A 21,025-nucleotide genomic window follows, 5' to 3' on the forward strand; every position below is an offset into this window, starting at 1 on the left:
TTGAAAATTATTCGAATAAAATGTTGGGTTGTTTAATGTGATTTTAGTCGTAAAAATCATATTAATTCTAAAATTATATTCAGTAAGGTAAATTAAGTAATGTAAAAATTTTAGTTTCTAATACATTTTCAATGTTATCAATTGTGGTGTTCACATGACGTCTTCTGGTCTAAATATGGTCGATATAATTAATATTAAATGATCTATATATTGTGCAGTGAAACAAATTATCTTAATTTATTATACATATTAAAATAATTTATTTATTTCTTTCACATATTTAAATGTACCAGAAGATGTCATGTGAACATCACAATTGATAACATTGAAAATGTATTAGAAACTACAATTTTTACATTACTTAATTTATCTTACTGAACATAATTTTAGAATTAATATGGTTTTTACGACTAAAATCACATTAAACAACCCAACATTTTATTAGAATAATTTTCAATTAGATACATTCTTTTACTTATATAACAATAAGTAAAAGTTATCCGAATTATATTGTGTTCGATGTCATTTTAAACGCAAAAATTTCATTAATCCCTTTTTATCAAAAAAGATCAAATAAAATATAAAAGTTTTACTTTTTATTTTATGGAAATTTAAAGTCGTAAATTATTATAAATAAAAAACGAAAAAGTTCCCGATGTCGAACATTGCGAAGTCTCTTACATGAGACTATATTTATAATATTCACGAATATATGTCAGAAAATAAAATGCATTTTTTATTCATTTGAAAGTAATTTTAATAGAATAATGAGAATGTTGCGATTAAAATAATATCAAACACGATATAAATCGCATAAATTTAGTTAAATATATAATTATAAAACTTGTATTATCAGACTAATTAAAAATTACCCGATTTACGCCGTGTTTGATATCATTTTAATCGCAAAAATCTCATTAATTTATTAAAATTATTTTCAAACTGATGAAATTAAAAATAAAAGTTTCAATTTTTATTTTATAAGATGTTTACATTTTCATGAATTCGGAATGGATAGAGGAAGCGAAGAAACCGATTGTAAGAGACTTCGGAACTCTTTGATGATAGGTCATCTCGCTCGCTCTCTACTCATGGTCTTGCTTTCTCCGTCACACTTGACAATCGTGATAGACAGCTCGAAAAGATAAGTGAACCCAAGAATCGAGAGCGAGTGAGACAGTAATAGATGCGAGCGAGAGGAAAATAATAGTGTGAAAGAAAGATCCGATTCTCGAGCTCGAGTCCTCGTTGCTCGTGCTATTTCTATCTCGTTCGCTCTTATTGTTATTTCGCTCGTTCTTATTACCTCGCTTCCTCATGTAACTCTCGCATCACTTTTATACATACATACGTCCATACATACACACACCCACACTCACACCCACCCACACACACACACGCACACACACATTAATATACACGTACAGATTATATATTTTACCAGATGCGGTTTGCATGTGCGCTTTAGTTATTAATTAAAAAATACTTTTTAAAAAATATTTATCCCAGAGACGATTTATTCGTGGACTGGTGGTTTTTAGAAATATTTCATACCAGATGCGGTTTGTATGTGCGCTCTGGTTATTAAAATATTTATTTCAGAGGCGATCTATTCGTGAGCTGATTATTAAAAAGAATTCCAGAGGCGATTTAATTCGTGTGCTGGTTATTCAAAAAAAATCCAGAGGCGATTTAATTCGTGTGCTGGTTGTTTTTAGAAATGTTTCATACCAGATGCGGTTTGCATGTGCGCTTTGGTTATTTAAAATATTTATTTCAGAGGCGATCTATTCGTGAGCTGATTATTAAAAAAAAATCCAGAGGCGATCTAATTCGTATGCTGGTTTAAGAAAAACCCAGAGGTGATTTAATTTTGATGCTGGCTATTCGAAAAGTATTCCAGAGGCGATTTAATTCGTGTGCTGGTTATTCAAAAAAAATCTAGAGTCGATCTAATTTGTATGTTGATTATTCAAAAAAAATTCGAGAAGCGATCTTAATTTGTGTGCTGGTTACTTTCAAAAATGTTTTACATCAGATAAGATTTGCATGTGCATTCTGAAAGCGAAATTTAAACGAAATTTAATTCAGAGATCATAAAGACACTGCCTCAACTAAAAGGCATATTTGATAAGAATAAAAATCCAGATAAAATGAATCATTGAACCGATTTTTACATGTTATAAGAGGATTCTTATTTTGAAAGTGTGCTATATATTGCGATAATTCTTATATAATTGTAGCATGTCATATAGCGACAAAAGCTAACAAATTATTGGAGCAAATTATACTGATCGCTGGCGATTTTTTTTTATGACACCAAGCTTCGAATGTACGATAGCCTACCCGGCTATGTGGTGTCTATTGGTGCCTAAAAAAATTACTTTCATTGCCGTTTCCTACAAATAATATAATATTTGAAAAGCTTCGACTTGATAGCATATGCTGTGAAATTTATGCTGCGGCTTTCACTATACTACTATAAACTATAGCCTTAGAAGGAAATCCTTGTAAGGAAAAATATTTCAATAATGTGAAATGTACAAAGCAACATTTTTTTAAAATTATAGCAGAAAGTAAATTGCCTTTTCCAAAGTGATAAATTATTCATATATCTTACATTTATCATATCTGATCACGATATTCCAATGAATATCGTTAGAAAAAGACGCATCAGTACAAATATCTCATTTGCATATATCGGAGAAACGAAAAGAATATATATTATGGTTGCGTCTGGAAATGGACGATGAAACCTATTATATTATCGATATAAATCTATCATTTCGATGCTTTTGAGACAAAGAATGTATTATAAAAATATTTATATTATTTATAAATTTTACATTACATCAATTTGCATAAAACATTTTATATTGTTAGCTTTTGATTATATCGATTTAACAAATGTCGTGCATAAATTGTAATTTGTAGATATATGCAAATATCTTTTTTATTGTATATACAGAATGTCACAGAGTACTATACATATATAAGCGCTTGTGAGGAGCGCAGTAAATTGAAGAAACAAGTCCCATAGCATTTTACGATTTTCGCGATAATAGAAATTATAAAATAAATAAATTATATAATAATATTAAATAAAATCGAACGAATGTGTATCTACGTGTGTGTTTGTGTGTTTGTGAGAGAGAGAGAGAGAGAAGTGCTCGGCCATTCGAGCTATCGCATGATCCAGTGTTTTGGCATTTTGTCGGCGCGCGGCAAGGGGAGGGACAGCGCGGCGCGGTGATGACGTTGTAACGAATGACAACGACATGTCCCGCTGTTCTTCCCCTTGCCACGTGCCGACGAAATGCCTAACACGCTGGACCATGCAATAGCTCGAACGGCCGAGCGTTTCTCTCTCTCTCTCACAAACACACAAACACACACGTAGATACACACATTCGTTCGATTTTATTTAATATTATTATATAATTTATTTATTTTATAATGTATTATATTTATAATTTATTATATGTATAGTACTCTGCGACGCTCTGTATATACAATAAAAAGGATATTTGCATATAACTTTCTACAAATTACAATTTATGCACGACATTTGTTAAATCGATATAATCAAAAGCTAACAATATAAAATGTTTTATGCAAATTGTTTGATGTAATATCGTATTCGTTTATAAGTATATAATATTTATAAATATTTTCACAATATATTTTTATTATATATATAAAGAGACATAGCTAAATGAGAGCAATGATATTAGAATTATGTTTAATATGTACGCAATAAAGACAGATCTATGCTCTAAAATCGTTGCTTGTGCGAGACGATAGAGCAGTGAAAATGCAACATATTTTTTGTTCCAATAAACACAATTAAACACAATGTAAAGAAAAGCTTTCACATTGCTCTTTCTAAAATATGCATGTCTTTTTATTCTAGACAATACTGTCGGTAACATAACTATAAGTGTTGGTAATGTACCGACACTTTTAGTTATGTTAAAATGAGGGCGCCTACCCGTCGGAGTTCGGCTGCGACTCCGGCATCCTCCGAAAAAGGAGCCGACAAAGGATCTATCATCAAGATGCGACCGATTTATTTAAATCAATTTATGACCTCAATTTGCACGAGCTTTTTTTTGATAAGGTGAATAATAAAAGAGAATGAGATACTGTAATTATTAAAAAGTTTTGCCTTTATATTGATCAATTGCCTTTATATCATTGATGTATAAGATAAGCCATCTGGAACGTTTACGAAATATGTTCGTCGGAGGATGTTACAAATCAATTCGCGATGTTACAAATAAATTTGCGGTGATTTATGGTCGGGCACATTCGTTATTTATGTATATTTCGGGAATTACGCATGTACGTGTATCAATTTATGTCTGCCCCTCTATGCTAATGTATCAATAATTAACAATTAAAATAAATAGAAGAAAAAGCAAATAGATAATTAGATCTCATTAAATAATATAATTTGGTCTCTCCTTGGTGCAGTTTGTCATTCACATGTATATTCTTCGATTCTTTTGTTTTATTAATGCCCACCTACTATTATTCTTCTATATTTATTCTCAATTTTCCAAGTTATCCTTCCGTCTCCATGTCTATCATTAAATAATTCGTTGAGAATGTTATCAATAATCGTATAGTTAGTCGATATGTATAGTGTATAAGTCTATGCTTTGTGTATATATGTATGTATATATCTACATGTGTATACTTATATCTCAGCACGTATACCATATGATCCTAGGACGATCCACTACTCGATTCCCGGTGAATGACGCATCGTGTCCTTTGCTTTTATTGGATCAGAGCTTTCCAAGGAACCAATTTCCGATTCCCTCCACGAAGAAATGCCGAACGAATTTGCTATCCACTTAGATGCATACATTTTGATCATATAAACCAAAAATGGAATGTAAATGAGGACTTTCGACAAAAACAATAGAGTATATACATGTAATTAAGTTATTCACGTATATTCATTTATTCACAGTCATGCAATTCATATTCGACAATTATTTCAATATTATACATTATCCGCGACTCTTGTTTGTGTGTCGTGTTGATTCAAAACTAAGTAAAACTTAATTCGTGTATAAACGATTTCATATCTTTGACCTTTTCGGCCTTCCTGCCGGTTCGGAAACCGAGGCATCCGCCCTCAAGACACCTCCTCTCTGGATTGTTACGCATTTCCTTCGGCCTATTTTTCCTCGGGCTTGGACGTAACAATATTTTACACGATGTTATTATTTGTCATTTATCACTGTAGCAAGATATTATCTCGTTTCCGTCCATGTCCATAATTTAAGGGGCATAACATTCATATGGAATTATATGTAATTATATTCCTACTAAAATGTGATGCTCTATTCTCTCCTTTTATCAGAAACAAACAAAAATGCGAATCGCATTTGTCATCAGACTATCACATAATCACTGTAGTCCTATTACTGTGAAAGTAATAAGACAAATGTATTAGTACATTAAAAGAGAGTTATCTCATAATCACATGGAAATTATGCATAATGAGAAGAATCAATTGAGGTAAAACAAACATATAATTGTTTATAAGAAAAAATATGAATTTGCAACATGCAACATGCAGCTGTATATTTTTTATGTTAAGAATTATGTGTTTTCGCAAGGATTAAAAAATATTTAATAGCAAATAACGTCAATAAAAGTGAATGGAGATATTTTATTATTGCTTCTGGTAATATTCTGGGTATATATTGTTATTATTACAATACATATATAATTATTTTATTACAAAATCCTCTTTTAGATATATAAGAAATTAGTAGTACGTAGAAAATAATTCATAAAAAGAGAAATGTGTAAATTATATTATTGCAATGAATGCTGGATTATACAATGTAAAACGAGCAACGTTAAATGCCTTTCAACCCTGTTCCATCGGGTTGTCGATTATGAACCCGCTTATTATACCGACATATTCATTTATTATATCACATCACATACGTCGAAGAAAGATATTACTACAGATACATTTCTTCTGATGTCATAATTCTTTTATAATTATAGCTTATAGCATGTGTTATCTTTTTATCCAAATGAATGAAAGTATAAAACACAGTTAAATTAAAATATGACACATATACACACGTGCGCTTATCTGAATAAAATCGATCAACCATGTAATTGTTATAAAAGCATGATATTATAAATATGCCTGACATTCGATTCTCTTCCATCGAAAGAGTAAAGTTAGCAGATTTTCTCTTTGTAAAAAGAGCATTTATTCTCAAGTGTTTAATATTCTACGATTATATAGTAAAATTTTCGAAAGTATGTGGAACGTGTCTCTCTGTGTTCTCTTCTCGTTATTAATTGTAGGCACATTTTCTCTTATTATTAATAATGATGTTACATCGTCAAAAGAACGGCCTTCCTATACAGATTTAGTAACATCGGTAAGTAAATTTTCAAAGAATATGTAGAGATAAAAACTGAAATATTTTTATTTATTATAAAAACGACCCTATCCGCGTCATACACGTTTATTATTGTATATTATTATAACAAATTATCATATAACATTATCATTATAAACTTACAGAAAAAAATTATTACTTTTTTATTTATAAGTACATAATAAAATTATCTTGAAATATTCTCTCTTTATTATTATAATTTTATATTAATTTCATAGGTATTTACTTTAATGAGATGTCTACCAACGGAATCTGATTTGACTTTACTGCTGGGCGGAGATTGTAATGACTTTCTTGTATACTCACATAATAATATGATACCCACAGCATTGATAGATGAAACGAATCCTCGATTTGATACCCTCCGGAAATTTGCTCTGTCAAAATACTCCTATCTAAAGTTTAAGAATGACAATTACCTTCATTTTCTTCGAAAGGCGCATCGTTTCGTGTTAGTGACATCTTCTCAACCTCTCTTGCGAGCTCTGTTACAGGTAAATAATAATAAAACAACGTAATAGATAATAACGTAATAAATATGATAATAAATAGATTATAATGTAATATCTTTATGAAAAAACATATACAATATCAGATACTTCAAAATTGATGATATAAGCAAGAAGCAGATAGTTCTATATGAAAAAATAAGTTGAAAATATTATTATACGAAGTATTATTATATAGTAAAATTTTATTATATGAAAATTTGTCTTTCAGAAAAGCAAATTTAATATTCCAATACACGTGTACTTAATTATCTTTGCTCTGTCTCAACAGGTTTTGTCTCTCTCAGCTTAAACTATATATTAGCTCATAGCTTAAACTGTACAGAGTTTCTAAAAAGGTATGTCAAAAATTTAAGAAGATATTCCTCACACCTGAAGGATGAAAAAATGTTATATGGACATAGGTGCGGAAATGCTTATTTCAGGAGTTATGTTGAAAATACTGTTAGCTGTATTACTTACACAAGGAAAAATTTAGGATTAATTATTGTAGACGACAATCGTTTAATTAGGCTTATTTACATTTGGTTTTAATGTGACCTTGAGTATGTTACAATAAATGTTGAAAATGTTCACCATTTTCCTGAATACAAGCAGTGACACGTCGACGCATCGATTCACGGACACGTTCAAAAATGCCACCAGTGCGTGATATTCAAGATCTTCGTGACCGTATCACTGCAGGTTGCAAGACAATCCGCTGTACGCCAGGCATTTTTGAACGTGTCCGTGAATCGATGCGTCGACGTGTCACTGCTTGTATTCAGGAAAATGGTGAACATTTTCAACATTTATTGTAACATACTCAAGATCACATTAAAACCAAATGTAAATAAGCCTAATTAAACAATTGTCGTCTACAATAATTAATCCTAAATTTTTCCTTGTGTAAGTAATACAGCTAACAGTATTTTCAACATAACTCCTGAAATAAGCATTTCCGCACCTATGTCCATATAACATTTTTTCATCCTTCAGGTGTGAGGAATATCTCCTTAAATTGTTGACATACCTTTTTAGAACACTCTGTATATTAGCTCATAGCTTAAACTATATGTATATTATTACTACTCACAGTTATATTGCTCTTTTGTATCATTTCTGACAGCTTACACTTGTCGATGATAATTTGTTTTTTTTTCTCCGTCTCTTCAACTTTCGATATTCAAACTATGCAATTAAATATTTATATTTATTTAATAAATGATATTTAATAAATAAAATAAAAACTTTTATATATGTATATATATAGGTGTGTATATATATATATATATATATATATATATATATATATATATATATACTTGCGACTCTATTTGTAGTCGTAATAATTAATCTGTGAAAAACTATTTTTTATTTTTAATCGTCGCAAAAAAAGAAGTCTTTTAAATATAACCATATTTACATAAATCTTTGTTTAAAACTCAATTTTTTTAGTCAATAAAAACATTAATTTTATGATTATATACTCTTTTTCTCCATATAGAAAGCAAAAGACTCGCCATACGCGAATCTGGAAGGATTTTATATTCTAGTCGATAAGCAGACCGAGACTCGGGGTTGTATAAATGCTCGCTCATATCTCTGGACAGCTTGGGAATATGATTTGCTGTCGGTCATATTCATATGCATTGATCCAGACGATGGAATTGTTCTTTATACGTTTAATCCGTATTCGAACACTGCGCCAGACAACTGGAGCGAAGTAGGACATATCAAAGGGCGAGCGGGTCATCCTTGGATAATATTGAAGAGGAAATTCATAAATGGTATTTCTTTCTTTCTCTCTCCCTCTTTTCTTCGTTTTCATCTAAAAAGACATACATATTAGCGCGCAAATTAATTTTCAATAATATAAAATATCTTAATATGGTGAATAATTTGTCTATTATTTGTTATATTATTTTAGATAAATACTTTTTATTTAAATTAACAAGACATACTTTTTTTCCTAATTATTATATAATTCATTATTAATAAAACATATTACTAATTTTGCGTGATCCTTAGAAAAATGTATTAAAAAGTTTGAACAGCTATCACTTTTATATCACTTTTTAGACAGTAATATATGCATAGACCTGGATTTTGATAAAACGACCACTCTGAACGGATATCAAATTCGATTAAATGTCATGGAGATGGAACCATTTGTCAAAATCAATTTGAGTTTACCAAAACGAGAGAGATTACGTGGTGAAGACAGTGATATCATTAAAGTACTTTTAAATAAACTGAATGCAAGTCGCGAGATCACTATCCTTCATAGGTTCGTTTTTTCGTTGGGCCGTCTAGAATCGAATGGTACTTATCAAGGTAGGATGGCTGTTGCGAGCGACAGAAGAATAGACATTACCATGAATGCAGGATATATACTCGTATGGTGGAAAATCAAGTATGTCGCTCAGTAATTTCCAAGGAAATAATTATAAAAATAATTTATGTTAATATTTTAAGAGGAATCCTCAAGTATCCTTCTTCAAGAATTTCTCAAAAATCTAACTAAATTATTAACTTCTTATATTAAATAGATTTATATCCATGGAACAATCAATTATACGTCATATATAATAATCTTACAAAAAAATGTTTGTTGAAATATATCTTTTATTGCATTGTTTATTACAACACCTTTCACAAAATAATAAGAAAGAAGAGAGAAGGAACAGAGAAAAAGAGGAACTTCCTTTTCTATGTATTGCATAGCAAATGAAAACATCAGACGAGATAAAAAAGTAAATTTTATTTATTTTCAGTCATCTATATCCCCATATGAGAACAAACATTTGCGTGATAGCGCAACCAAAAAAACAGATCTCCGAATTTATCAAGATAATAACCTTTCTGTCACCGGGAGTAATGGCAAAAATACTCGGGATATGTTTGTTAACTTACATAGTTTTTGTGAAAAGCGTGGGATATGTAAAGGCTGGACTAGAGGTGACAAGACTCATAATCTCTGTAGGATTTTTATATGTGCCCAAAATGGATTCCGCAAGGATCTTCATATGTATGGCATTGATTTTGTTCCTTAATATAAACGCTATCTTCCAAAGTCACTTGTCATCTTTGCTCACTGTGCCGGTCTATTATCGCGACATAGACAGCATACAAAGTCTCAAGGTAATGAAAAAATCTTATTTTCTTGTTTTTCCTCCTTAGATTTATATCTTAATTCTCGCTAAATTAATAATAAATTTTGTATGTATAATGTGTCTTTAATCTTATTTAAATAAATATGCCAAATTATTTTACAAGCAATTAACGAAATGTAAAAATTGTTCCTAAATTATTTTATTTAAAAAGTGAAGTTATATATCTACATAGTATAATTAGTTTTTTGTAAGTAATAATAGAAGATATTTTAAAAACAATTTTATTCTTTAAATGATATCATCTTTGATGTGATATTAATTGTTGAAGTGAATTAAGAAATTTACTTATTAAAAATTATTCAAAATTATGAAAGATTGTAAATTAATATGAAACCCTTTTAAAAGCAAAACGTAAATACTACTAAATTATAGTTATTATATGAAATTATATGAAATTAATTATTGGGGGTAAATATAAAAGATATTTATTGAAATTTAATGAGAAAGATGTTTAATTTACCTTCCATGATTTTAAGTAACTCTTTATTAAATTACTGTTTTAATAAGCGCCATCACATTAAGAGCAAAAAAATAATGTTCAAGAAAATTGAATTGATTTTTAAATCTCCTTCATTAATACTTTAAAAAAAAATATTCAATAATGTTATCACGTAACGTTACCTTCGAGCAATTTTTAGAACTTGTAATACTCCGTATCTTTAATTGTCTATAAAATATATCTAATTAAATCAGGCACAGTGCATATTATGGAGCAAATAAGATCCTTTTATAAACTTTACAAAATACAAATGTTTTATAAACTTTACAAACTCTCATCATTTAGGAATCTTTATATTATGCATAAATTTACTTTAAAGTAAAGCAGCTGTTATATTTTAATTTCAATTACAAATTTTTTATTAAATTTTTTAATAAAATAGTGTGAATTTAATGATATTTTGATATATAAGTAACACATCTTAGTTTAGTTGGTACTTTTTTTTAGGATGCCGGATACACTTTCTATGGACCGAAGGTCTTCCAGAATCAAACTAGCGATCCTGTAATCAACTCGCACTTCGAGAAGGCTGAGTACAAAGGTTGCATGGAACATGTCAAAAATTCGTCGACTGCCGTATGCGTCAGTGACTGCTACCACTTGTATTATACGAACAAGGATAATGATCTTGTTAGATCAAAAATGTTGCATCAAATATTACGATCGTATGCCACTCGTGAGAATTGGCCGCTATACAATCGCGTAAACGATATTATACATCGAATGATGCAGGCTGGATTAATTAAGAAAGCTGAAGATGAGATTCTCTGGCAAATAAAATACGAGGAAGAGAGAAAAAACGCTTTAACGAAAAAAAAATTTAATACAATATCGCTAAAGCAGCTAACATTCAGTTTTTATATTCTTGGATTTGGATACATTTGTGCCATTATAGTCTTTGTGCTGGAGTTGGCAATCGGTAGATCTATTCCCGTATGTCAAAACAGGAAAGTGGCCGTGAAGAAAGAAAAAAAGAATACGAGAAAAAAAGTGAATTTGAAACGGACAGTAATCTTTCGACATTGGCATTAAAAACCGACTTAGAATTTAAAAGAAAGCTTATAATTAAAAGATTATGTGAACGTTAGACATATGAATAGAAGAACAGTGCATATTTAAATTATGCACATCAACAGAGATCGAAGATCAAGAACGATATGTATCAAAATACTAAGTTGTATACTTTTGAGTTTAATCTTGAATTCCTCATAGATCAAGAGAATTAGCAGAATATTTATGACGAAGCTGCAGGAGAGACTGAAACGTTTAAATCAGAAAAAAAGGAAGAAAAGTAGATCAGAGATAGCTTGACGTTTGCTTTTTATATTTATATTATGTTATTCGATGTCTTCGATGTATTGATATTTCGGAGTTATATCGATTACACGTTGAAGTAAATTGTATGAAATAAAAAAAAAAGAAAAAACAAAAAAGATTATGAATGAACGGAGAAATGAGCAAAGTATATCAATGATGAAAAAGCACCGCCTGTTGGTCAATATTTTATGTTTGATCAACATTTTTTCTTCATTTTAGTTTAAACAATTTGTTAATCTGGGAGAGTTTAATAATAATAATAATAATAATAATAATAATAATAATAATAAAGAGTTCTCAATATAATATTATAATATAATGATTAAAATTATTAATAATAATTAGAATAATGATAATAATATTAACTTATCAGGCACAAACATAAATAAAAATATACGATACACGTTATGGTGAAACCGTTCCCATTAAAGGATGGCATTAGTGTTATTGTACGTGAGCATTAATAAACCAATAACAACTGCTTATACGTCATTTCATGAACATCCTCTCTCATCCATCACTTCATTTTAATAAAAGGCATCCTTGCTTCCACTCTCTCCTGAATCTGTTTGTAAGAAATTAATATAAAATAGATAAAAAAAGCCCTATTTCACAAAATATCGCAAATATATAGATATATGTATATACCGTCACGGGTCTTTTTCTCAAACGTTTTATCTTCCTCGTCCCCGTTATCTTACATGATATGTTTTAATTTGTTTTGTCTTCTTATTCTCTCTTCGCATATGAACGTAAGTTGAAAATTGCCAATCCGTAAAGAAAATATGCGTTTTGCAGCACATTTCTGTTCTTTATGGGAAAAGTAATGCACGCGCAAAAAGTGAGGAAAGATATCTAATCAGATGGTCGTAAAAGGCAAAAGCAAAACGAAGTCGAGAAAATTTCTCGGCTAGCATTGCAATTGAGTGAAAATGAAAGAAGCGAGATCGCGAAAATAAAATAAAAATAGAGCACGTCGACAAAGGATTATCATCTGACCGATTTATTTAAATCAATTTATGACGTCAATTTGCACAGAGCTCTTTTTTGGCAATGTGAGTAATAAAGGGATAGTGTAACTATATTAAAGAATTTTATCTATTGATCATTTGATGTACAAGATGAGGTATTTGAAACGTTTACAAGATACATTCATTAAAGGATATTACAAGTCACTTCGTGTGACCACTACGTAAATTTTTTACTTTGTTCCTTCCTTTATGCGTCGAAAAAATGGTATCAACGACGAAATATAAACAATCCGTAATTAATGAGGAAGTTACATTTTTATGACGGATAATGTGCACAGCCGAAAATATTGATCGATCGACTTTCATATCATTTATATAATATTCGTAAACATGCGATAAATATGAATCACATAGAGTGCGAAATTGTGTACGCGAGTGAAGTTCAATCATGCAGCGTCAAATCTATCAATTAAGTTTAATTGCATTTACATTGTAATTTGGACAATCAAGTATTGATACATTTCCAATAGTCGTATAATACACAATTCTGTAAAGATAGTCTTTTCTTAGTCGCATTATTCGCATTCATTCGACACATTATCCGCGACTCTTATTCGTGTGCCGTATTAAGCAATCGCCTTTCCGAAAACAATCAAGCAGCAAGTTATCAATTATTATCAATTATCAATTTTCTTTTTCTTTATACTTCATCTCTTCTGATATGTTCTATGAAAGATGTATAATCTCTTATCTAATTAGATATCCATACCCATGCACAAAAACACACAAATACACGTTCATATATCATTATTATTTCATGTATTAATCTAATTATTATCTATTAATTGATTTTGTCGTTATAAATTACGTTGACTAATCTTCTCTGATTAATAATAAATTCACTCGGTAATTTTAATGAATTTTTGCATTCTATTTAATTAACACCTTTCACCATCCCTACTCCTGAATCGCACTAACTGTAAGTCTTGTCCCGAGTAATAAGAATTAAATTCCTTTACCAAAAAGAGATCATCGAGTGAATATAGGAAACGTAAATAGAGTGTAAAATCTCTCTTTGGCGTTTTCGGCCTCTGCTGATTCTATCCCGACCTCTCGGGAAGTGATTTTTACAATCTTTCTTCTTCCTCGGGATTGGACATTACAATCTTGCATGATGTTATCATTTGTCATTTATCACTGTAGCAATATATTATCTCGCTTCCGTATGTCCATAATTTAGGGGGCATAACATTCATATGGAATTATATGTAATTATATTCCTACTAAAATGTGATGCTCTATTATCTCCTTTTATCAGAAACAAACGAAAATGCGAATCGCATTTGTCATCAGACTATCACATAATCACTGTAGTCCTATTACTGTGAAAGTAATAATAAGACAAATGTATTAGTACATTAAAAGAGAGTTATCTCATGATCACATGGAAATTATGCATAATGAAAAGAATCAATTGAAGTAAAACAAACATATAATTGTTTATAAGAAAAAATATGAATTTGCAACATGCAACATGCAGCTGTATATTTTTTATGTTAAGAATTATGTATTTTCTCAAGGATGAAAAAATATTTAATAGCAAATAGCATCAGTAAAAGTAAATAGAGATATTTTATTATTGCTTCTGGTAATATTGTTATTATTACAATACATATATAATTATTTTATTACAAAATCCTTTTTTAGATATATAAGAAATTAATAATATACATAAGCAGAAAATAATTCATAAAAAGAGAAATGTGTAAATTATATTATTACAACGAATGGATTATAGAAAGTAAAACGAGCGAAATCAAATACCTTTCAATCTGTTCCATCGTTTTATTGTCGAGGATGAACCCGCTTATTATACTGACACATTCATTTATTATATCACATCATATGTCGAAGAAAGATATTACTTTAGATACATTTCTTCTGATGTCATAATTCTTTTATAATTATAGCTTATGTTATCTTTTTACCCAAATAAATGAAAGTATAAAATACAGTATTATAAAAATTAAAATATGACATATACACACGTGCGCTTATCTGAATATAATCGATCAACCATGTAATTGTTATAAAAGCACGATACTATAAATATGCCTGACATTCGGTTTTCTTCTATCGGAAGAGCAAAGTTAGCAGATTTTCTCTAAGTAAAAAGAATTTATTCTCAAAAGTTTAATATTCTATTATTATATAGTAAAACTTTCGAAAGTATGTCAAACGTGTCTCTCTGTGTTCTCTTCTCGTTATTAATTGTAGGCACATTTTCTCTCACTATTAACAATAATGTAACACCGTCAGAAGAACGGCCTTCCTATACAGATTTAGTAACATCGGTAAGTTAATTTTCAAAGAATATATACGAGATAAAAACTGAAATATTTTTATTTATTATAAAAACGACCCTATCCACGTTATACACGTTTATTATTGCATATTATTATAACAAATTATCATATAACATTATCATTATAAACTTACAGAAAAAAATTATTACTTTTTTATTTATAAGTACATAATAAAATTATCTCGAAATATTCTATCTCTATTATTGTAATTTTATATTAATTTTATAGGTATTTATTTTAATGAAATGTTTACCAACGGAATCTCATTTGACTTTACTCCTGGGCGGAGATTATAATGAATTTCTTGTATACTCACATAATAATATGATACCTGTAGTATTGATAGATGAAACGAATCCTCGATTTGATGCCCTCCAGAAATTTACTATGACAAGGTATTCCTACCTAATGTTCAAAAATTACAATTTCATCAATCTTCTTCGAAAGGCGCATCGTTTCGTGTTAGTGACATCTTCTCAACCTCTCTTGCGAGCTCTGTTACAGGTAAATAATAATAAAACAACGTAATAGATAATAACGTAATGTAAAATAAAATATGATAATAAATAAATTATAACGTAATATCTTTATGAAAAAACATATACAATACCAGGTACCTCAAAATTGATGATATAAGCAAGAAGCAGATAGTTCTATATGAAAAAATAGTTGAAAATATTATTATACGAAGTATTATTATATAGTAAAACTTTATTGTATGAAGATTTGTGTTTTAAAAAAGCAAATTTAATTCAAATAGGCGTATGCTTAATTATCTTTGTTCTGTCGCAATAGGCTTTGTCTCAATAATCTAAACTATATATTATTTCTACTCACATTTATATTGCTTTAGTATCATTTCTGACAGCTTACATTTGATAATTTCTTTTGTTTCTTCTTCTCTTCGAACCTTAAACTATGCAATTAAATATCAATATATATTTAATAAATGAAATTTAATATATAAAATAAAAACTTTTATTTGTATATATGTATATTTACGAATCTATTTGTAGTCATAATAATTAATCTGTGAAGAATTATTTTTTTATTTTTAATCGTCGCAATTCAAAAAAGATGTCTTTTAAGTATAACCATATTTACATAAATCTTTGTTAAGAACTCAATTTGTTTAGTCAATGAAAACAATAATTTTATGATTATGTATTCTTTTTCTTCACACAGAAAGCAAAAGACTCGCCATACGCGAATCTGGAAGGATTTTATATTCTAGTCGATAAGCAGACCGAGACTCGAGGTTGTATAAATGCTCGCTCATATCTCTGGACAGCTTGGGAATATGACTTGCTGTCGGTCATATTCATATGCATCGATCCAGACGATGGAATTGTTCTTTATACGTTTAATCCGTATTCGAACAGTACGCCAGACAGCTGGTACGAAGTAGAACATATCAAAGGGCGAGCGGGTCATCCTTGGATAATATTAAAGAGGAAATTCATAAATGGTATTTCTTTCTTTCTCTCTCCCTTTTTTCTTTGTTTTCATCTAAAAAGACATACATATTAGCGCGCAAATTAATTTTCAATAATATAAAATATCTTAATATGGTGAATAATTTGTCTATTATTTGTTATATTATTTTAGATAAATACTTTTTATTTAAATTAACAAGACATACTTTTTTCCTAATTATTATATAATTCATTATTAATAATACATATTACTAATTTTGCGTGATCCTTAGAAAAATGTATCAAAAAGTTTAAACAGCTATCATTTTTATATTTTTAGATAGCAATATATGCATAACTCTGGATTTTGATAAAACGATCACTCTGAACAGATATCCAATTCGATTAAATGCTATTGATATAGAACCGTTTGTCAAAATCAATTTGAGTTTACCGAAACAAGAAAGATTACGTGGTGAAAGCAGTGATATCATTAAAATGCTTTTAAATAAGCTGAATGCAAGGCGCGAGATTACTATCCTTCATAGAGACGCTTTTTCGTTGGGCCGTATAGGATCGAATGGTACTTATGAAGGTTTGATGGCCTTTGTGAGCGACAGAAGAATAGACATTACCATGAATACAAGATATATATTCGAATGGTGGAAAATCAAGTATGTCTCTCAGTAGTTTCCAAGAAAATAATTATAAAATAATTTATATTAATTTTTTAAGAAGAATCCTCAAGTATCCTTCTTCAAAAATTTCTTAAAAATCTAATTAAATTATAAATAATTATAAACTTCATATGTTAAATAAATTTATATCCATGGAAATATCAAATATATGTGATATATAATAATATATACATATATGTATGATATATAATAATCTTTGTTCGACAAAAAATATTTGTTGAAACTTACTATCGCTTATTGCGTTGTTTATTATAACTTCTTTCACAGGATAATAAGAACGAAATATAAATAATAAATATAAATAATAAATAAATAGCTAATAATAAAGAGAAAGAGAAGGAACAGAGAAAAAGAGGAACTTCCTCTTTTACGTATTGCATAGCAAATGAAAACTCCATAGACGAGATAAAAAAGTATATTTTATTTATTTTCAGATACCTATATCCCCATATGAGATCAGGCATTTGCGTGATAGCACAACCAAAAAAACAGATCTCCCAATTCATCAAGCTATTAACCTTTCTGCCACCAGAAGTAATGGTCGGAGTACTCGCGATATGTTTGTTAACTTACATAGTTTTTGTGAAAAGCGTGGGATATGTAAAGGCTGGACTAGAGGTGACAAGACTCATAATCTCTGTAGGATTTTTACATTTGCCCAAAATGAATTCCGCAAGGATCTTCATATGTATGGTATTAATTTTGATACTTAATCTAAATGCTCTCTTCCAAAGTCACTTGTCATCTTTGCTCACTGTGCCGGTCTATTATCGTAACATCGACAGCATACCAAGTCTCAAGGTAATGGAAAAATCTTATTTTCTTCTAATATTAAATTCTTATTTCTTCTCCTTAGATTTATATCTTAATTCTCCCTAAATTAATAATAAATTTTACATATATAGTGTCTTTAATCTTATTTAAATAAATATGCCAAACTATTTTATAAGCAATTAAAAATATAAAAAAATGGTTATTTAGAAATTAAAGTTATATATCTATGTAATATAATTAATATTTTGTAAGTGAAAATGTAGAAGAGATTTTAAGGATAACTTTATTTATTAAATGATATGTTTTCTATTTTTGATATGATAGTAATTTTTGAAATGAATTCAGTAAGCTACTAATTAACCATTATTCAAAATTATGAAAGATTGTAAATTAATGAAAATCCTTTTAAACATAAAGATAAACACTATTAAATTAGAGTTATTACATCAAATTAAATATAATGGTAGACATAAAAAAATATTTATTGAAATTTAATGAGCAAGAGATTCAATTTACAACCTTCGATGATTTTAAATAACTTTTTATCAAGTTATTATTTTAATAAGCGTTGTCACATTAAGAGCGAAAAAAAATATCGCTCAAGAAGATTGAATTGATTTTGAAATTTCCTTTATATTAACGCCTTTAAAAAATATTCAATAATATTATCATATCACATTCGCAATTTTTATATAAATTTGTAATATTCCGTATATTTAATTGCTTATTATAAAATAATATATCTAGTTAAATCAGCCACAGTACTATATTATGGAAATAAAACGATTTTCTAAACTTTACAAAATACAAATGTTTTTATAAACTTTACAAATACATCCTCTTATTACTTTTAAGAACATCTTCTTTATACCATGCATAAGTTACAATATTTATTTTAAAGTAAAGCTGCTATATTTGAATTTCAATCAAAAAACAATTTTTTATTAAAAGTTTTTAAATAAAATACTATGAATTTAATGATATTTTGATATATAAGTAACATATGTTAGTTTGGTTGGTACTTTTTTTTTAGAATGCAGATTACACTTTATACGGACCGAAGTTCTTCAAGAATGACGATCTTATATTCGAATCACGCTACAAGAGGGTCAGCTACAAAGATTGCATGGAACATGTCAAAAATTCGTCGACTGCCGTATGCGTCAGTGACTGCTACCACTTGTATTATGCGAACAAGGATAATGATCTTGTTACATCAAAAATGTTGCATCAAATGTTACGATCGTATGTCACCCGCGAGAATTGGCCACTATACAATCGCGTAAACGATATTCTACATCGGATGATGCAGGCTGGATTGATTAAGAAAGCTGAAGATGAGATTCTCTGGGAAATAAAATACGAGGAAGAGAGAAGAAACGCTTTAACGAAAGAAAGCTTCCATGTAATGTCGTTAAAGCAGCTAACATTCAGTTTTTATTCTCTTGCATTTGGATACGCTTGTGCCATTATAATCTTTGTGCTGGAGTTGGCAATCGGTGGTTCTATTCCCGTATGTCAAAACAGGAAAGTGGTCGTGAAGAAAAAAAAGAAGAATACGAGAAAGAAAAGTAAATCTAAAACGAATAGTAAACTTTCGATATTGGCATTAAAAGCCGACTTAGAATTTAAAAGATATCTTTTAATTAAAAGATTATGTAAACGCTAGGCATATGCTCAAAAGAAGGAACAGTGCATATCTAAATCATGCACATCAACAGAGAATGAAGATCAAGAACGATATGTATCAAAATAAGTTGTATACTTTTGAGTGTAGTCTTGAATTCCTCTTAGATCAAGAGAATTAGCAGAATATTTATGACGAAGCTACAGGAAACGTTTAAATCAGGAAAAAGGAAAGAGAAGTAGACAAGATGGCTTGATAGTTGCATTTTATATTTTATTTTTCATATTCGATGTCTTCAATATATTGATATTTCGGAGTTATACGTTGAAATAAATTGCACAAAATTAAAAAAAGGAAAAGAAAGAAGAGAAAAGATTATGAATGAAGAGAGAAATGAGCAAAATACATCGATGATGAATAAAGAACTGCCTCTAGTCAATATTTTATGTTTAATCAATTACTTTATTTTAGTTTAAACAATTTGTTAATCCGGGAGATTTTTCGTAAAATGAATATGATAATAAATATATTCCTCTTTATAATTTATATCATATACACAATGATGATGATGATGATAAAAATAATAATAATGATAATAATAATAATAATAGTAATAATAATAATAATAATAATAATAATAATAATAATAATAATAGTAATAATAATAATAATAATAATAAAGAATCCTCAATATAATAATATAAGGATCAAAATTATTAATAATAATTAGAATAATGATAATAATGCTAACCTATCAGGCACAAATATAAATAAAAATATACGGTACGGTTATGGTGAAACCGTTTCCGTAAAACGATGGCATTTGTGTTACTGTACGTAAGCATTAACAGATTAATAACAACTATTTATACGCCATTTCAACTACTTATGAACGTTCTCTCTCATCCATCTCTTATTTCATTTTAATAAAAGGCATCCTCGCACTCGCTCTCTCCTGAATCTGTTTGTAAGAGATTATTATAAAATAGAAAAAAGCCCTATTTCAAAAAATATCTCGCAAATATATAAATATATGTATATATTGTAACAGGTCTTTCTTTCAAGCGCTTTATCCTTGTCACCATGATACGTTTTAATTTGTCTTCTCATTCTCTCTTCGCATATGAACGTAAGTTGAACATTGCCAATCCAAAAGTAAGGAAATATGCATTTTGCAGCATGTTTATGCTTATGGGAAAAGTAATGCGTGCTCAAAAAGTGAGGAAAGATAAGTAATCAGATGGTCAG

The 21,025-nt window shown here is 29.0% G+C and overlaps 1 protein-coding gene across 1 annotated transcript; it reads left to right on the forward strand.

The window, feature by feature from the left end:
* The first annotated feature begins 6,302 nt into the window (after window positions 1-6,302).
* On the forward strand, window positions 6,303-12,162 carry LOC145963994 (uncharacterized). Its single transcript, XM_083086348.1, has 6 exons — window positions 6,303-6,425; window positions 6,665-6,940; window positions 8,442-8,724; window positions 9,017-9,350; window positions 9,712-10,078; window positions 11,057-12,162. The coding sequence occupies exons 1-6, from the start codon at window positions 6,303-6,305 to the stop codon at window positions 11,639-11,641; spliced, it is 1,968 nt and encodes a 655-aa protein (XP_082942474.1). The 3' UTR covers window positions 11,642-12,162.
* The last annotated feature ends 8,863 nt before the right edge of the window (window positions 12,163-21,025 follow it).

Source organism: Camponotus vicinus, unplaced genomic scaffold (genome assembly GCF_025532165.1).
Source record: "Camponotus vicinus isolate PSW18456_S1 unplaced genomic scaffold, iyCamVici1.0 SCAF_13, whole genome shotgun sequence".
In the NCBI taxonomy this organism is placed as follows: domain Eukaryota; kingdom Metazoa; phylum Arthropoda; class Insecta; order Hymenoptera; family Formicidae; genus Camponotus; species Camponotus vicinus.